We start from the raw sequence: 19,107 nt of genomic DNA, 5'->3' as shown, positions 1-19,107 counted from the left end.
ATGAAGAGGTCCACATTGTAGTCTCATAAAACGCCTAGGAACACGTGCTGCAGCTGGCTATTAAATAGTAGCCCACTTCTCTTCTCTCTTCTTTTTTCTTTTCTCCAACTAAATAAAGATATAATATTTAAATCCTTAAAGCCTGCTTACATCGAGGTCAGCCGCCACGAGCCATGCTGGCGCGGTTGGGGACATCATATGGATCATTACATTCCACCACGAATCAATGGATAGGTGATCCCCAAAACGCCAGAGGGGTCCCGTGACTAGAGGCTAGAGCTCAATGAGGTCCCACACCGTAGAAGAAAACAGGCACTCCATGCGTAGATGGGATGCCGACTCCAGATTTCTCAGAAATACAGAGAAATACACACACAAGTTCAACGGATGAAGATAAGTACTACCCGCAAAAAAAAACAGATGAAGATAAGTACAGTAAAGGATGACTAAATGGAAGAAAACTAACTCGGTACACTCATTCAAGGTGAAGAGTATCGCAAAGCTCACCCACATTTCCACATGTTCCAAAAGATAAAACTGCAGCAATAAAGCCACTTGTTCTTGCCAATACCGCTATAAGAGGATAGGTGTATCAGACTGACATCAACTGGAGTCACTAACAAAATTTACTAAAAAGCCAAACTTTTATCAATCAACGCAGATCATTATTCTTAGCACTCTTCAAGAACCACCCACATCTTCAGACGACACCAACGAATTTTACATTTCCAGACTCATCACAACCGAGCAACACCTAAAATTTCATGATGATGATATTAACCACATTGTTCAAAACTGAAATGCTGCTTACAAAAATACATTTCCTCCAGTGTTACTTCGTTTTCTTATAAAAAAGACTTACCACAACTCAAGCAACAAATGCCACCCCTGCTCTGCTGTGAGGTGACCCCCATCAGATAACTACAGCTCGAGCAGGCATCTATAAGACCTGCCAAATGCACGACACAAATCATATTTAAGTCAGAAAGCACAACCCAGGTACCCAATTGCCAAAGAGATACCGGCATATCCTATCAAACACCGATATATACATAACATAATGGTTCCATAATAGTTAGCATTTTATCAAATAGGAAACACACTTAAGCGGACACACCAACTTGCATGTGGGTGCATCCACCTGCACATCACTTTGATTGCTCAACATCCCCACGCACGCATGTAATATTCTGTCTTCAGACCTAGGTCAGGCGGTAGGAAATCCTTCTCTAGATCCAGGGATCGTAATCAAGACTGGTAAGTTCTTAACACCAAACCCAATGACTAAGTTATCACTCAGTTCCTTACCCACTTTGATGAAAGATGTTATCTAAGCAACTTCATTTGGGTTTGAAATACTTGCCCATTCGGATTTTCTAGGCTTTTTCCCCTCCCAAAATCCCTTTTGATCTCACAATTAATAGGGCAAGCATGTTAAAATGAGGTAGTACTGGTTTGTTTCAATATGAGCTAAAATGACATGAAAACATGCGTAGTAGCTCCAACAGATCTGGCAGGCAGGCATAAGTAACAACTCTGACAACTAAGCTTTTTTTTGTTTTTGTTTGTGGCAAGTCCCTTGTTGCGATTCAGTGATCAACATCCGAGAAATAAATACCACGGAATGGAAAGGAAGAAAACAAAATATTATCCACTAAAAAAGCCAAGCATCTCAAATTACAAAAAAGATCGTTGTTCACTCAAATGATGTGTCTCCGCAAGTTAAGGAAATTGCAAATGCCGGAATAGAACAGTACCTAACATAACTTAGGACACGAAGCCACCCCAAGTGCTCCAGATCATAACTGGATATCACAAAGGGCCTAAAATAGGACCTGCATAAGCATATGCCACAATTAGTTTACAGAGAGAGAGAGAGAGAGAGAGAGGGGCATCATCAGAAACAATGCATAACTGACCTTATGAAGCTTATTCAGATGCAATTCACCTTCTTATATGGTGCGTCACTGACTGAAGTTCATCTCTGAGTATCTGTGGTACAAGAGGCATAAGTAAGCTGGCAGTTCTTGTGCAAAAACAGTGTAAATAAGACTAGCTTCGCGTCAAGATAATGTTAGAGAATATCTTGCCTCCTAGGCTTGTTCTGACGCTGATCAAGCTCTTCAGTCACAACATCTGCATTACAGATTATAGACAAATGGAAGCGCTTATAAATTGTAATGTATGCTAAGAGTTCTTTAGGAGAATGGCATTACATGGGAGCAACTTACCATTTGGAGGAGGAGATTTGGCACCTTTGCTAATGTTAGCTTCCCTGTAATAATAAATATACTTGTTCATGCCATTATTGTTTGAAAAAAATCATGGATGACGCCAAATACATATTCAAATAGATTATGCAAGCAGGAACATGGGCAAAGACAAAATTACAAGCATCGGAATTGGAAAAAATATCTACAATACATTGCTAGTTTTTAATGAACCGGAAGGAGCACTGCCATTCATTCAGAAGAAAACAAAGATTGTTATGTACAAACGAGCTCAATAATCAAGAAAATGCTAGTAGTTGTGCATGTTTACACAGCTTATCAGAACTGATATCAGTTCATTCTAGAAGTGGCTGATTTAGAAGATGTGAACATGCACTTAATCAAAACTACAATTACCTGGATGGAATGGATGATGAAGTCTGTCCTGAAGACCTAGAGTAAAAGCTCGGATCAAGGGCAATGTAAGGAGGATATGATCCTCCAAAAGCCCCAGCTGCACCAGCCAATAGTGGCAACCTATTACCATGATTTGAAAAATGTTGTAAGACAGACCAAAACTTATGCAGAAAATAACAGGCTGTTCTCAGACGAAATAAGAATTCCTCTCAGAGTACTGTGGGGCAACACAAAAGTGTATGAGAGGTCCAATGAGATATTTGATAACACAAAAAGGAAGAACATATGAGTGCAAAGAGATTTCAACTCTCAAGCTGTCAAGCATCCCTTCAACATATCAACTCTTTCTGTCATAGTTTAATGACATGAAAAATGTAGTATAAGCAAGCAAGATGTAGTCAGTGCTCCGTTGTGAGAAACAGCAAGACACATTTGTTGTCTTATGAACTCCTTGAACAACTACATTAAGTATCACCGCAACAGATGCTATTTCGTAGATAGTGATTAAATCTAACAGAGACAACTGCAAGTCGATGCAGTGAAATATACCATGCCATTTCGTTATTTCCCATTCCCAGCTGCTGTTGAGCAACGTAGCCAGGGAGGGCCATACCAACAGTAGGACCCCCATGGCCACCTGGATGCTGGCCACCAAATTGCATCACTGCATTAAGGATAGATAGAAAATGCATGGTTCAAGCAGTTTCATTAGAAGAAAACAAATTATTACAAGAAACGCCAATTGGATGATTAAAAATGCAAACCTGGCAGGAGAGCTGGAGTGCCAGGAAAATTTTGCTCGCCCTGGGCAAGACCAACAGCTCCAGCAGCCCCAATAACCTGGGCTCCACCATACATGAAGGAGCCCCGTCCAGCTTCTTTGTTGGTCTTTTCCACCTCAGATGACAGAGTCTTGGATTGGTTTGAACTAGAATATGAACCATTCTCACCGCTTTCAGTTGATCTAGCAGGGAGATGCTGAGCAGTTGGTGAAGAATTGCCGATCCGATGGTTCAATTGCTGAGCTGGCATTCTCATTGCAAGTTGAGTAGGTACTTGGCCTGACTTCTGGTGCATAACCGAGTTGTGATTTTGCTGTTGTGTAGAAATTCTAGAAGTTTGGTGAAATGATGAAGTGGGCTGATTTTCTCCTTGAGCCCTGACACTAGGGGATTGGCCAGCAGATGCTGCAAACCCTGATGAATTCGATGATGCACCCGCAGTTCTTGCAGGAGATGGTCTAACAGGACCCTCGGCATGAAATCGATCCCTCCCACCATAATCCGTGGCTGTTCTCCCTCTAACTGCTGGACCAGATTGTGGCTTCATGTTCTCAGATGGGAAAACTTTATTCGAACCTCCTGCTTGTACGTCCCTTCTTTGAGCTCCCGCGTGATTGGATGCGCCAGAGGGATAAAACGGTGGTGACGCAGAATTTAAGCTTGAATTGACAACATTCTTTGTAGCAGGAGCTGCTTCTGAATGTGCATTAGAAATTTGACCAAGCTCTCTGACGACTGTGGAATGGGAGGCAGGTTCTCGAGATCTTGTTGGCCTGAAAATGAGACAGAACAATTGCATGAGAGAAACACCACCTACTGTTTACTGAACAAGCAAAGCTGCAGCATTAACAAACCTATTTGCATTCAAGTACCCCAAGATATTTGTCACTTACTGTTTACGTTGGAATCCAACAACCTCTCGGTTGTTCTTTGCAATTGTATCATAGCGTCTGGGTCCTCTCCCCCGGACAACCTTTTGAGGCCGGTTTTGGTTGTCGGTACGGTTATGGTTGTCGCTACGGTTATGGTTATCGCTGCGGTTATGGTTGTCGCTACGGTTTTGGTTGTCGCCATCTTCATTGTAACTGCGGTATCTCCCTCCTCTGGAAGACCCACGAGCAGTACCTCGGGTTCTACCTCCACCACGACCTCTAAAACGACCTCTTGACATTCTCTTGTCCTGCAATAGAGGTTTGACATCAATATTTGTCAACAAAAATGTTTTTGCAGATTACAGGAAATGACGAATTACTTCGTAGCGCTCCTCATGCACGTTCATTTCCTCAAATCTGTCATGCACCCAAGCTTGATCGTCTTTAGCATCCCACAACTTCCTCCCACCAAGCATTCGCCTAGTTTACAAAGAAAATATGAGCACATGTGTAGGATAAAATTAAACATTGATTACGGCCAACATTATCCAATGTTTCAAACATAGGCGCTGACAAAACCCAAACAAGTTGGGGTAGGCTAGATATGAAACCCAAACAAAAAACATAAATAAATTGACTTAACCGAAACTGCAAAAAAAAACAGTTAAAACTACTTATGATTAGATCCAAAAGGAAGTTCATAGACTGATTACAGCCACCACAGTATGTTGACCCTCCCGACCAAGGAAACAGTTTGCAATGGAAAATACAACACTATTTCAAGAGGAAAATGGAAACATATGGCATTACAACATGTAGAACATAGCTTCAATAGAATTACATTTTTAGTAGTACTTTGGTCTGCGGAAAACCGTAGAAAAATTTGGACGATTGAATTCCTTTAGGAGGAATATACCTACAGTGTTGTTTGGAACTAGGGATTCCTTTCAAATTGGAACATAAAGTAGAAAATTTGGAGGACTGAATTCATATAAGAAGAGTTCCTATGGCGAAGTTTGGAACTCAGGATTCCTTTCAAATTCCTATGGAGCATTCAATAGGAATTTTGGAGGAAAACAATCACATGTTTTTTCCTGTGTGGTACCCGAACGGCACTTCTGAAGTTTTCCTGTGTTTTTAAAATTCAGGGTACATGACACCCCAATTCCTGCATTTGCCAATGATGTTGTTTTCAAGTTCATGTGCTCCAAACAGGGCCTACATTTGCCAATCATAAATCTCTACTACCATCCCAGCATTTTAACAGACCAAATTAACTCATAACAACTTTAAAGCAACTATCAATTAGTGAAGATGAAGTCTGTTTGTGCTGGAGTTTTTGCACTCCAGAAGTACTTGGTTTTCTATGAACTGCCTCGCCTAAGCCTATCATCAGCACCTAAGCTTTTTTGGCTAAATTTTAGATTGCCCCAACTTACTAAAGGTTAATATCGCATGGTGATACTACACTAGCACACTTCCAAGGCTGCAACTGATGGTATAGTTTTTAGAAAGCCACACCTGCGTCGGCCGCGGCCGTCCTCCTGGAAGCGATCATCGTGCATGTAGAAGGCACCGGAGGTGGGCACCGCGAACGGTTCCTGCTCCTTCTTCTCTTCCCCATCAGCCTCCGCCTCCGCTCCCTCCTCCCCAGCTTTCTCACCCTCCTCTCCCTGGCCGGCGGTGCCCTCCTTGGGCGGCACCGCGCGGCCGTCGTACTCCTCCTCAAGCCCCTCGCCCACTTCTTCCTCCAGTAAATCATCGTAGTACTCCTCTTCCTCCTCGTCCTCGTAATCCTCCGGGGCGCCCTGGCCGTCGTCCTCGTGGTCGGGATCGATCCGCGCCCTGGGCGGGCGCCTCCCTTCCTCGGACCCCTCGTCGTCGCTGGCCTCCCGGCGACGCATCTCCGGGAGCGCATCGTCGGGGTCGCTCACGTACTCCTCATCCACCTCTGACTCCTCCGCCTGCTCCCCAGTCTCGGCCGCATCCTCGGGCTCGGGCGTCAGCGGTGCTGCGGGGGGCTTCTCGGCGGCGGGGGCCTGTTCCGGCTGCGCGTCCGGGGTCGGCGGGTCGGCCATGAGCGAGGGAAGCAACCCTAGATTTGAGTTGCGGTGTGGTAGAGATTTTTTTTTCCTCTCGGTGGGTTTGGTTTTGTGGGTAGAGAGTTCGAATCGAAGGGGGGAGGAGAGCAGGGGAGAACCGTGGGAGCAGGAAGCGAGTCAAGCGAGCGACTCGTGGAACGGAAAGATGGATTACGGGGTGGGCTGACAGAGATTGAAACAGACGGGGCCCGTGTGACGGATACGGCACGGGGCGTGATGACACTCTTCTTCGAGTTGCGCTCGTGACGGGCTTTCTCGTTTGTTTTGGATCTTCGAACAGAGTAGATCGTTTGGGTGGGAATTGCAAGTTTTGGTCAGTCTTGTATAAAAATCTAAGTGGGTTAATGCAGGACGGAGGAAGATCGCATGATAAAAACCACAGATTTAACACTTAGGGGAGAATGCATGGCATGAGGGAGCTTGCACGTTGAGGAGATTCAAAAACAAATCCAGCCCGCTGTTTGGATATTTTGCATGCAGCTACCTTTGTCTTCTTCGCCTCCTGCCACGGCCGTTGCTGCGCAGCCTGCCACCAGTCTCCTTCGCGTGGGTTGCCGTTTGCCTTGCCACGGGTCGGCGGAGCATGTCACTCTTCACCTTGGCGCGGGTCACTGGAGTTCGTCGTCTGGCCATGCATAGCCGTCACTATCTCATCACAACGCTACCGAGGGGAGATGAGACGAGGGGATCGAACGGACCAATGGTGAAGAGAAGCGACAAGGAAGGAAGCGGGATGTGGAGGTGGCGAGGGGCTAGGGTGGGATGTGGCAGCGACAATGGTAGGACAGGATGTGGAATCGGCGAGGGCACCGGCATAGGGGAATGATGGTAAATGAAATCGATGGGGAGAGGAGTTGATGGGGATTAGGGGGGGGGGGGGGGGGCAGCGTTGCACGAGAAAAATAACTAAATTGACCCATGAAGACCGAGAGACCTCCTTTTGCATTGGTTACACTTACGAGCAAGGCCTGGGCAACCAAACACCTCAAATTTGCACCGCGGTGCGTGGCAGATGCAATGGAACCAACCAACCCCTTATTTTTTTCTAGATGCATGACGATTTTATTTTTGTCCACATATACAATAAATGTTTTTAGAGTAAATTTCACAAACCACATTTCTTGGGGTTAGGATTTCAACGGGCCACAGTTATGACTAATAGTCTCACAAAACCACATTTTTTCGGGCAGATTTTCTCACAGAACCCAAATTAGGTAATTAAGAGCGTTTGATGGTGTTTCTGACAAGTTGGACCCACATGTCGGATGCCGGTCGGACAGGTCGAACCGTTTTTTTTGTCCACGTCAGCTTTTGCCCGACACCCTGATAAGCTCCTCTGTCTACTCAGGAAATCCCGAGTCGATCCTGGCATCCGACATGTGGGTCCCGCTTGTCAGTAACACCATCAAACGCTCTTCATTACCTGATTTGGGTTCTGGCAGAAGATCTGCCCGAAAAAGTGTGGTTTTGTGAGACTATTAGTCATAACCGTGGCCCGTTGAAACCCTAACTCTAAGAAGTGTGGTTTTGTGAAATTTACTCATGTTTTTATTCATGTGCAACCTGTATCAAAGGTTTTGCTAGACGTGAATCCAGAAAAACTGCCCAGCTATTGTTTCTCACTAGTACAATGCCCGTGCGTTACAACGGGAGGAAAAAGATCTATGTCATGGAGTGTCACGGAAACCAGCCGGTTTCACCGTGGCTATGCCCATCAATTCAGCTGGGCCACTTGATACATGTCGTCTCCACCTCAGCCCACTCCACAAAGGTCTTCTAAACCGTCATAGTTAGTACTGACAGATGATTTAAGTTTCATTCTTCTCGCCTGAGAATTCCAGTGTATGGAAATGGCCTAACTGAAGCAGCATATCACTCTTGAAATTTGTGCAATGCAATTTTGTTATTTACATGACCATCTGAATCTATCGGCTTCATGCATATGCATACCAAATTAACCAGATGCATTTCCACAATCAGGCTTAGAATCCAAGAGTGAATCTGCATTCCCCAAAGATTCTTCTCAAAACAGTAGCACACCAAAATGTAGCTTTCTTTTTGCTATTTGCTGTTTCTTGTTGTTGCTCTCGCTTGTCTGCTGTTTTGTGTATCTTGAGCATTACTACTCTTGACAAGTTTGTCCTTGTCAAAAACCTTGTAAATTCCAACTCTTATTTATGAAATCAGCGCTGCCCTTTCGTCAAAAAAGGAAAAAAACATTAGCTCCATTCATGCAACCAAATCATGCACCTGAAGCTTAATTTGGCAAATGCTTAAGTATTACATCTGAAAAATGATACATTACGACCAGAACAGTACTGTTCCTAGTAATGCTAGTTAGTTGCACGGAACCTGAAGAAAACTGGACACACACTTAGACACAGCGAATAATCAAATCGACAAAATTACTCTTGAGCTGGGCGGAGGTGGTGGAGGAGGACGCGGCGGCTGCTGTAGCGGTGGAGCCCGACGTCCAAACACTGCTTTGGTTTGTCGCCGCCGGCCGAGGCGCCGTCTCATCTTCTTCCCGGCCAAGAATTCCCTCCAGTGAGGCCACGAACTTGTCCACGTCCTTGTCGGCTTCAACAGGGGAACTTCTTGTCCCGCAAGACCGTGAAGAAGCGGCGCCCCAGCACCGCGCTCGCGCCGGCCCGCTCGATGCAGAGATTGAGGAGGGATATCTCGCTGGAATTGGAGGAGGCGGCGGCCCGGGAGGGTAGGGACTGACGGACAAAGGAAGCCTCGAGGCGCTGCTGCAGGAAGCGAAGAAGATGCCGCCGCCGACGGTGATGCTGCCGGTGTTAAGGTGCGGCTGCGGAGGAGTCTCTCTGGCTCTCTGGCCCGTACCGTTGTTGCGCTGGATGTGGAGATTGGGGAGGGGATCGAGAAGACAAACCCTGTTCTCATCCGTTTTCTCCACACGAAAGCGCCCAGACGACGTACGAAGGCGCCTGACGACGACGACGGAAACGTTAGTCCTTTTATTATTAGGTAGAGAGAAAAAAAACAGTAACTCGAGTAGTTGCAAACTGCTTGTGCGGTTGTGCCTGGAACGCCGGTCACACTGGAACCATGAGCCGATGAGCTACCGCCGCTCTACGCACGGAACCCCCATATTCTATACCGGCCGGCCAACAACTCTGGCTACCCACAAAACCACGACCCGCTGAGGTATAAACCAAACACCAAGAAGCCGTTCGAGCGAATTCCCCTGCCTGTCTCGATCTGCGACGATCGGTCGGCGCGCGGCCGGCATGGGACGTGTCGCGGCGTTGGCGGCGGTCGGGCTCCTCGCGGGATCCGTGATCGTCGCGGCGGCCGGAGGCGGCGTGGGCAGGCCCTGCTTCGACGCGTGCTTCGACCAGTGCGTGCCGCGCGAGGCGTTCTGGTTCTGCCAGTTCTCCTGCTACCACCGGTGCTCCGGCGGCCACGCGGCGGAGGCTCGTGGCGTCGGCGGATCGGGCGACTGCGAGCACTCGTGCGTGCTCTCCATGTGCGGCCAGCTCCAGCCGGGCAGCAAGATGATGGCGGTGTGCCGGGACACGTGCCGGAAGAGCTACGCGGCGGAGGGGTGCAGGCGGCAGATCAGCACTAGTGCCAGTTCGGCGGTCATGTGAAATATGTGATGTCATGCTGCCGGGCTGATGCTAATGCTAGCTAGCTAACGAGCTTGAGAATTGAGAGGGACGAGTTTGTTCGATGTGATTAACAAAACTCAATCTTATGAAAAGTATAAATGATACTCCGTACTTAATTATACAGATCGGTGCTAGCTATAACTAATTAGCGGCATGCACTGGTGGAGTCATTGTTAGTGCAAATATTCAGAACAAGTTCACCGTGCCACCAATATGTTACGCTGCCTAATTTTTTTCGCTGGACTACTGATGCTCAGTTTTTTTTTTGGCTGAACCGTGATGCGTATAAGAAGTTGTTTTTCTTTTTGAAGTACTGACGTTATATTAAAATGAAATCTATGTACAGCAAAAGGTGTAAAAAAAGAGAACTGGAGAAAAAGGTTCAATCTATGTCTACCCGAAAGAATCGATCCAGTTCTTAAAATTGCAATAGGCCTTTCTCTCTTGTGTGTGCAAAACAAGATTTAGTTCATTCTTGAAGATCTTCCTACATACATCTAAAATTACAATAGGCCTATCTTTTCTCACTGGACTACGTACTGGTGCTCTGTTTATTTTTTTTATTTGTTTCTGAACTGTTATGCGTTTCAGCCTTTGTTGAAACAGCAGGGACAACATTAGGAGAAGCTTGCTTAGACAGAACAAGAGAAATAAGCATAGACAAAAAGAGAGAGAAAGAGAGGGAGAGAGAGAGAGAGAAATGAGGAAAAAGAAATGGGAGTGTCTATTTCTCAGTCAAGTAAAAATCTTAAATCTCAATCGACTTATCAGAGCCGTATGATTTGGACTTTGACATCATCCAAACTCTACCCATCATCGATCGTTTTGAATCTTAACACACAAACCCGAGTGAGGAATCGACTTATCCTTATAACTAAAAATTATGCAACTTTGGTATAGCAAAATCGAAAAGAAATTTGGCTACGGAAACAAGATTATCACGATCCGTTGTAACGTCAAATACAATCTAAATTTTTACGGAAGATACACACGAAAAATCCAAAATATGTGTGAACATTAAATAAAACGGTGGAATCTGAATGTCATGGCTTGTTAGAGTAAGAATTAATGAACCACAAGAATTGCCGAGAAAAAGTGCTTACATGACACCACCGGAAAACTGCATGTATTTTGACGAGAGAGAGAGAGAGAGGAGAGAGAGAGAACACGAAAATGTGTTTCCCACTAGAACAAAGGTTCAAAATTCTGTTTGGAACAAAAATTTAAGTACACATTGAAATGAGCAAAATATTAGAAATTTTGAAAACTACTCATTGCATCCATATTAATTGTCTCAAATTTTTCCAAATATGTATGTATTTATGCCTAAAAAGCATCTAGATACGCGGTGGCGGATCCAGGATTGTCCAAAGAGTGTGGCTAAACTAGATCAAGCATGGAAACCTAGGGCTAATCCTTTGTTAGCTAATTTTTTTTTTTTGCCAAATCACTAATGATTTGTACATGTTGTTATTTCGACAATTAATATGGAGGGGGGGGCGAGTATTTCAGAATTCTGTGCTTAAAATTCCATCGAAAGTTTACCAAAAATATCAAAACATGAGTAGAACATAAATTTTTCCATTACAAGTTAATTATTTGATTCTCGTGCAAAAAGGAAAAATAACCTGCTAGATATTTTAGAATAAAGCAAGTTCACATATACTACTATTTTGAGTGGGCTCGAATTGTAGTCACATCGATTTTTTTTCCTAGTGAAAGGCTAAATTTTTTTAGACCCATCAAATTCGAGAAATTTCTATTAGAACTCCCCAAAAAAGAGAATTAGCAAAACCAAAATTAAGCCATATGTGTGAGATAGTACTTGACGAATTATAGAGCGGATGAATCCTGACCAAAACTCAAAAACAGAAAACACCGACGTCTATGCTAAAATCATACTACACGAGAAATTGAACTGATCGATTCCAACACTTCAAGCCGCGTACGAAATTAAAGTGGCGAAGAAACCAGCTGATGGATTCATGCGCAACGCATGCAAATGCAAGCTGCCGCGGCGCGAGCAAATTTAGCATGGAGTGGAGGTACGTAGTTGCCAGACGCGTGCTGCAACTCTGTCAGCTCTAGCTTACGAACCGATTCAGTTTGCACTGTCTCGTTCTGTCCTTCACTCGAACGGCATGCATGTGCATGTCCACGACACGGCTCGCCATCCGGGCCCTATATATACCCACCTTCTTCTGCGAAAGCTAGCCACACACACAGATTTGACCAGCCCATCGACGATCGATCCTCCGGAAGCATGGCGGCGCCCAAGATCGCCGTGGTCCTCCTGGCCGTGGCGGCGGCGCTCTTCGCCGCTGCGGGGGCAGCGAACCCGCCCAAAGATGGAGCCGGCCAGTGCTTTCAGTGCTACTCCTCTTGCCTGCACAAGTGCGCCGGCGGCTCCGGCTCCATCCGCCCTATCAATGGCACTCGGCCTGGCGGTGGCGCCAACATAGTCGACGCATTCACCGTCCGCTCCACCGGCGATGGTACAACGATGGCCACAGCCGCCGATGCCGCAGTCGCCCCAGCCCCCAGCGGCGACAAGGACAAGGGCAAGGACAAGGACAAGGATAAGGACAAAGACGAGGATGAGGACGAAGACGAGGACGAGGACCGCGGCGATAGCGCCGGCGCCGGCAGCTGGTACGACTACTACAAGTGCAAGAAGACGTGCCTGGTGGACTGCTACAAGGACCTGCCGCCGGTGTGCTTCAGGATGTGCGTCGCGGAAACCTGCCTCGCCCTGCCACCATGTACGTAACTACCCAAAGCACATCTTAAACTTGCTTAATTATAGGTACCTTTGCTAATGCGCTGCTTATGCTTTCTTTGCGTTTTGATTAATTTACAGGCAACCAAACGGCTTGCTTCAAAGCATGCGGGTACAAATGCTTCCACAGCCAGCCCAGCCCCGGTCCGAAGCCCCCCAGCCCCGCACCACCGAAGCCCTCGCCTCCGCGCCCACCGAAGCCCACACCTCCACCGCCGGCGCCGACTCCTCCTCCTCCGATGCCCATGCCTCCGCCTCCGACGCCCATGCCACCACCAACTCCCATGCCTCCGATGCCGCCAATGCCTCCCATGCCGCCGATGCCACCAATGCCTCCCATGCCGCCGATGCCGCGCCACTGATGCCCTAGGAAAAGTTTGCTTAAGTACCAATGTCCTGTGCTTTATCCAACAAATTAGATGCATGTATACTTATTCTTTGCCACCGGGGATAAAAGAAGAAACACATATATATGATGATAATTGTTTATGATTCTAAATTAACCTTTTTATATTGATTTTCGTGTCAGATATCATAAAAAATATTTGTTATAGAGATTTGAGTTATTTAACTCTTATTATCTTACATTTCCTGTTGCCTATACAAGTCGTCGCCTTGTCGAGTATGAGTTTTGGGACCAGTACAATGCAATTTGAGACTAGTACGATGTAGTATTAGCAAACGTAAACACCATATGCTGAATCCACACGCCCGCGTGGGCCCACCACCCTTGCTTTATCTCTTACTTTCTGACTTTCCGCTGGTGGCGGAGTGTGAGCCAAACATAAGAGAGGGCCAATTATATATCAAAATACACAATATACATGAAAAAGAAATAGAAAAAATTTATAGTGTATATATATCAATCAACCGATTGAGTCAACACGTACAAGACATCTCAATTCTCAATCAAATAATCAGAATTCACACATAGAAAATACTAACCACTATGATAGTTGTGCGCCGGGCAGTGGGACGTCTGCAATAGAGGCATGCACACGGCGTGCAGAGCTACCAAAAAGAAAGTGATTGAGAAGGGAGATCAGAATAAAGGAAGACCTAGCGTCAGTTGTCGCCTGTCAGATGGTCAGGTTAGCAGATCGCCATTGGAGAAGAGGAGACAAAGAGGTCGATGATTTTGTGGATTGTGGCATTCTGTCTTTGATTGGGATGTCGAATTGGAAAAAGATTATCTTTAGATGGGTTAGACCACTACAGTAGGCCAGAGTGCACTGTGTCTGACTTTTGAAGTAGACAATGCTACCAAATGGTTACAAACTCTTGTTAGTCTGGTGGCATCAGTGCTATACCCTAAATTTTTGTTATTAAAAGTTTGTGGTGTATCAAGAAATTATGTTCTGAGTACAATCGTGTGTGATTTGGCACGGGGGCACTAATACACCCTTTGCTAAAGGCCATATGGGTCACCTCATTGTCTTTTCCGTGTCTTCTGAACTTGAATGCATGGGTATATCAAAAGTAACGATGTTCTTAATATCTGCGCACAACCACGCCGCAGATCGCCGAGTGATCACCCTCAGGGTTTTGAACAAACGATAGACTCGTAGAGAACGCTTTCCAGGATAATCAGCCATGACGAATGCTACTCTCTCCGATACATTGTACTAAATCTGCGACACTTATTATGGATAAGAGGGAGTAATCTTAAGCCTCCAGGGCATGCCACGCTTCCGCCATTTTTGCACTTGGGCAATTACCAATTAAATTCCAGGCTAAAACAAGAACTTAAAGATTAGCAATTGGCCATGTATCGCTCGGCTCTTATTTTACAAGATGTTGTATTAAACGAGCACTACAATTTTTTCCTTCCTGGGCCGCACCCCCTCGCTCCTTCTGGGCCCATCTCGCCGCTGAGTGACCCACTGACTCCTCCCGCCCATTTTTTTTTGACACCCCCGACCGTTTTTCCTCCTTCCATCACCTGATCACCCCACGCCCGCCCTACCTTGCCCTGCTGGGTCCTCCGCCCATGAGCACCAACATGCGCCGCCTCGACCATCTCCTCACGCCCCCTGCGTCGGCGATCCCATCCCCGCCTCCCGCGTTTGTCCCGGGTCCTCCTTCGCCCGCTCCGACGCTTTCCCAAGGGCGCCACTGCGGATGCCAAGCCCGAGGAATCCGCAGGGAGGAGCACACAGATGCTACTCGCGATGGCCAGATTGAGTAGACGCGGTGTCCTGGCCTCCTCTTATGGCATCTGCGCCGCATGGAGCTTGGGGAGATTTGATTTTTTTTCCCTAGGTTACGAATTGGGGAGATGAAACAGGGAGCTAAAGGGTGGAATAGGTTCGTGGAGTGATCGGAGGAGAAACTGTCGGTAGCAAGAGAATCGAAGGGGGGAATTGGCGGCACTCGCGCAAGGAGGAAGACGAGCGAGATGTGCCACAAGGAGAGAGGGGCGGCGGTGCTCGCGCGAGGAGGAGAAAAAGGGAAAGATAGATGGGGCCTGCGGCTCAAGAAGAAAGAGGGAAAGATAGATGGGCTCCAGCCCACAAGAGGGGATCTAAAAAAAATGAAGTGTCTGATCTGATTCAGCAGATTGGAAATACTAGCCTAATCTCTGGTGTGGCCGTATAATCTTTTTGATGTTGTAAAGTACAAAATTACCCTTTTGTAATTAGCTTTGAGATCCATCTCAGCATTGAGAACCCAGCCCTTTCTCACTTTTGAACGGAGCCATGATACAATACATTACCGCGCGCATGATAGTTGTCCTCCATTCCGGTTGCATCTCGCCAATAGCACAAATGGCCATGGGGCTAGATGGTGTCTGTTAGCCTGAACGGCAAGCCTGTTAGGAGGAACTTGTGCCTTCCAAATTTCTTAAAGTGCTCTCGAGTGCGTAACACAGAGAGACGCGGGGGTTTTGTGCTGCTGTTTTTTTTCTTTTTCTTTTTTCGAAATGCGGGCCTTTGTTAACCGTCATAACTTTGTAACACAAAGAATACAGCGGTGGCTAGGAGCAGTACAGGAACCACAACCTGATCCACAGGACGCCCGATAGCAGAAGCCTGGCTGAGTTGGTTCATGGGGTTAATTAGGGGTATGTAATATGTTGGGTGCTCAATAGTTGAAAAATTGACTGTAACTAAATTTTAAAACAGATAGCTGTCAAACTGACATTTTTCTAAAGAATAGTTCTTGTGTTTATCCTTTTCTTTTTGAGGTCTTCGTAAGGTCTTTCTTGTGCTCTCCATAAACAATACCTTCCTTACCAATCTGATTGATCAGGCTGAGACAGAATAAAAGGGCATATGAAATGAGGACAGTGACGAAATAACAGAGTTGACAAGCTGGAGTTTGCCACGTAGGAAAGCATACTAGAGAAGCAAATAAATCTCTGCTCAATTCTCTCAATCAAAGGCATAAATTCCTGAATCTTTGTCTTGGCGGTACCAAGGGAAGCCCAAGATAGGTGAATTTCGTTTTTTACTCCCTAGTTTTATTTTTGTGACACAATATACCCCATTTAACAGAATTTATACTCCCTTACCCTATTTAAACAAAATTGCGACACAAATCATCCCATACAGTGTTTTTTCCCAATTTTTCCAAATTATGATAGGTTGGGCCCGCACTTCAGGCTTATGTCTTCCCCACCTCAGCTTCTAGATTAAGCATATGTATACATCTATGTGCACATACGTCCAGCTCTAACCAGAGTGCTTGATTTGCCTTGATTAAACGTACGTCTGGACGTGACTGCATATATGGCTCAGGCACGCCAAGGCTGATTGAATCTTAGATCCTCTACATATCAAAGGCTGATTGATTCATAGATTATAGACTAAAGATCCGCTCCCGTCGCAAAGGCTGGCACGTACGCATGCAGAAAGCTAGCAAGAGATACTTGCTCAATAGTTGAAAAATTGACCTATCTTGGGCTTCCCCTTGATACCGCCAAGCCAAAGATTCAGGAATTTATGCCTTTGATTGAGAGAATTGAGCAGAGATTTACTTGCTTCTCTAGTATGCTTTCATATGTGGCAAACTCCAGCTTGTCAACTCCGTTCTTTCATCACCTGCCCACATTTCATATGCACTTTTATTCTGTCCCAGCGTGATCAATCAGATTGTTAAGGAAGGTATTGTTTATGGAGAGCACAAGAAAGACCTTACGAAGACCTCAAAAAGAAAAGGATAAACACAAGAACTATTCTTTAGAAAAATGTCAGTTGGACAGCTATCTGTTTTAAAATTTAGTTACAGTCATTTTTTCAACTATTGAGCACCCAACATATTACATACCCCTAAAGATCTCATATACTTTAGGTGTTTTCCCTACAATATTTTTCGGCGTTGTGTTTTCAGTGGGAATGACGTACCCGTCAACTACGAGCCGCCTGTGGTGACTTCGTCAATCTTAAGATGATGTGTTAGACCAGTCTCTCGGAGGTGCTAGGGTATGCGTGCGTGTGTTCTTAAGGATGAGTGTGCGTGCGTGCTTGTGAGCGTTGCGTCCGTACTGTGTTTACTAAAAGAAAACTATCAAGTATCTCTGCTAAATTCCTGAAAGCATACATATCTCTGCTGAGACACCATGGTTACTGAACATAGCAAAGTTGGTTCTGTTTTACACGCGTGTACCACTTAGATTTCCCCTGGGCCCTGGCACGTACGCATGCAGAAAGATACTAACAGAACAACATAAGCCTGCAACAGTTGAAGCCCGCAGGAAATGAATGAAACTGATACGAAACAAATCAACCGATGTTCATGCGCAACGCATGTGCCGAGCTGCCGCGAGCAAATTAAGCATGGAGGTCCGTGGTTGCCGGACGCGTGCTGCTGCATCTCTGTCAGAACGACGTACCGGCGGTTCAGTTTCGCATTCTTGTCTCGTGGGCATGCACTCACTCCAATGGCAACGGCAGTTAGCAACTTAGCGCGCGCCCGCCCGCCCTATATGTACCCACCTTCTTCTGCAAACCCAGCCACACACACACACACACTGATCCAATATTACTCCATCCATCGGGCAGGAGCTCGCCGCGGAAGAGCGCGCGAGCATGGTGGCGGCCAAGATGGCCGTCGTCCTCCTCCTGGCCGTGGCGTGGCTCTTTGCCGCGGCGGGGGCAGCCAAGGATGAAGCCCAGTGCGGGCAGTGCTACACCTCCTGCGTGCGCAAGTGCGAGAAAGACGACGACGACGACTCCATCCGCGCCATCAACCGCACTCGGCCCGCCGTCAGCAAAACCCATGGGGCAGTCACCCACTTGACCGGCGACGGCGATACGCCGGCCACCGTCGGCTCGGCCGATCGCCCTCTAGCCGCTGCCACGAAAACTGTCACGCCCTACGACGACAGCTACGACGACAAAGACGACGACGACAAGGATGACAAGGACGACAAGGATGACAAAGACGATGACGACAAGGACGACGACGATGACGACGACAACGACGATGATGACCACGATGATGATGACGACGACGATGACGATGACGAGTGCAAGACGACGTGCGTGGTGAACTGCTACCAGGACCTGCCGCCGGTGTGCTACAAGATGTGCGTCGTGGAGACCTGCCTCACCGTGCCCCCATGTACGTACACGTACCCACCGTATATCATGCATTCGTGCTAGCTGCTAATTCATGCACTGCTTAGTTTTGTGAACTTGATTTTCTGTATTTCGTTTTGATTTTGCAGACAAACGGGCGGGTTGCTACAGCAGCTGCGCGCACAAATGCTACCATCGCCACCACGGCCACAAGCATAAGCACAAGCCAAAGCCGAAGCCCTCACCAAAGCCGCCCACGCCAAAACCGACGCCTGCGCCGCCAAAGAAGCCGCTGAAGCCCAAGCCCAAGCCCAAGCCCCAGCCCCAGCCCAAGCCCAAGTGCCCGTGCGCACCGAAGCCGGCCCTGCCCAAGCCTAAGCCGCCGTGCGCACCAAAGCCGGCGCCGCCCAAGCCCAAGCCCCCGTGCCCGCCAATGAAGAACGTGCCGGCATTGGCCAACACCACCAACAACTGATGGAGAGCAGAGTTTAATTGCTATACAAATACATGAATATATATATATATATATATAGATATATATGTATGTATGTATTTATGTAGAGATTATGCTATGGATGAACAAGAAATTGATCCGTAATGTATACGGGCTGGTATATATTGTATAGCAGATCACACACAGGTATATTAAATCATGTGTTACTAAATCCGGTATTCTGTATCTACGTATAGTATGCACGGTGTAATGATCTTAATTAGGGAATACATACGCACTAATCTCCCACATATTCTGTCTTAAAATGTCACGGTGCCTATGTTGTTCGTTA

At 46.5% G+C, this 19,107-nt stretch overlaps 3 protein-coding genes across 3 annotated transcripts; 2 read left to right on the top strand and 1 right to left on the bottom strand.

Moving 5' to 3' along the window:
• Positions 1-427: 427 nt before the first annotated feature.
• On the bottom strand, positions 428-6,498 carry LOC100834495 (protein MLN51 homolog). The gene is made up of 12 exons (XM_003569248.4): positions 5,803-6,498; positions 4,662-4,761; positions 4,303-4,589; positions 3,392-4,182; positions 3,177-3,291; positions 2,628-2,747; positions 2,232-2,275; positions 2,091-2,136; positions 1,920-1,992; positions 1,758-1,835; positions 863-949; positions 428-754 (listed from the first exon to the last, which is right to left on the bottom strand). The coding sequence occupies exons 1-9, from the start codon at positions 6,357-6,359 to the stop codon at positions 1,965-1,967; spliced, it is 2,088 nt and encodes a 695-aa protein (XP_003569296.1). The 5' UTR covers positions 6,360-6,498; the 3' UTR covers positions 428-754; positions 863-949; positions 1,758-1,835; positions 1,920-1,964.
• A 5,749-nt stretch (positions 6,499-12,247) lies between these two features.
• On the top strand, positions 12,248-13,371 carry LOC100825199 (WW domain-binding protein 11). Its single transcript, XM_010235139.3, has 2 exons — positions 12,248-12,783; positions 12,882-13,371. Exons 1-2 carry the CDS (start codon positions 12,285-12,287, stop codon positions 13,160-13,162), a joined length of 780 nt encoding a protein of 259 aa, XP_010233441.1. The 5' UTR covers positions 12,248-12,284; the 3' UTR covers positions 13,163-13,371.
• Positions 13,372-17,751: 4,380 nt separating this feature from the next.
• LOC104583289 (formin-like protein 3) lies at positions 17,752-19,107 on the top strand. Its single transcript, XM_010235138.3, has 2 exons — positions 17,752-18,365; positions 18,472-19,107. Exons 1-2 carry the CDS (start codon positions 17,831-17,833, stop codon positions 18,795-18,797), a joined length of 861 nt encoding a protein of 286 aa, XP_010233440.1. The 5' UTR covers positions 17,752-17,830; the 3' UTR covers positions 18,798-19,107.

The sequence above is a fragment of the Brachypodium distachyon genome, chromosome 2 (genome assembly GCF_000005505.3).
Source record: "Brachypodium distachyon strain Bd21 chromosome 2, Brachypodium_distachyon_v3.0, whole genome shotgun sequence".
In the NCBI taxonomy this organism is placed as follows: Eukaryota; Viridiplantae; Streptophyta; class Magnoliopsida; order Poales; family Poaceae; genus Brachypodium; species Brachypodium distachyon.
This window is presented reverse-complemented; position numbering and strand designations above follow the sequence as displayed.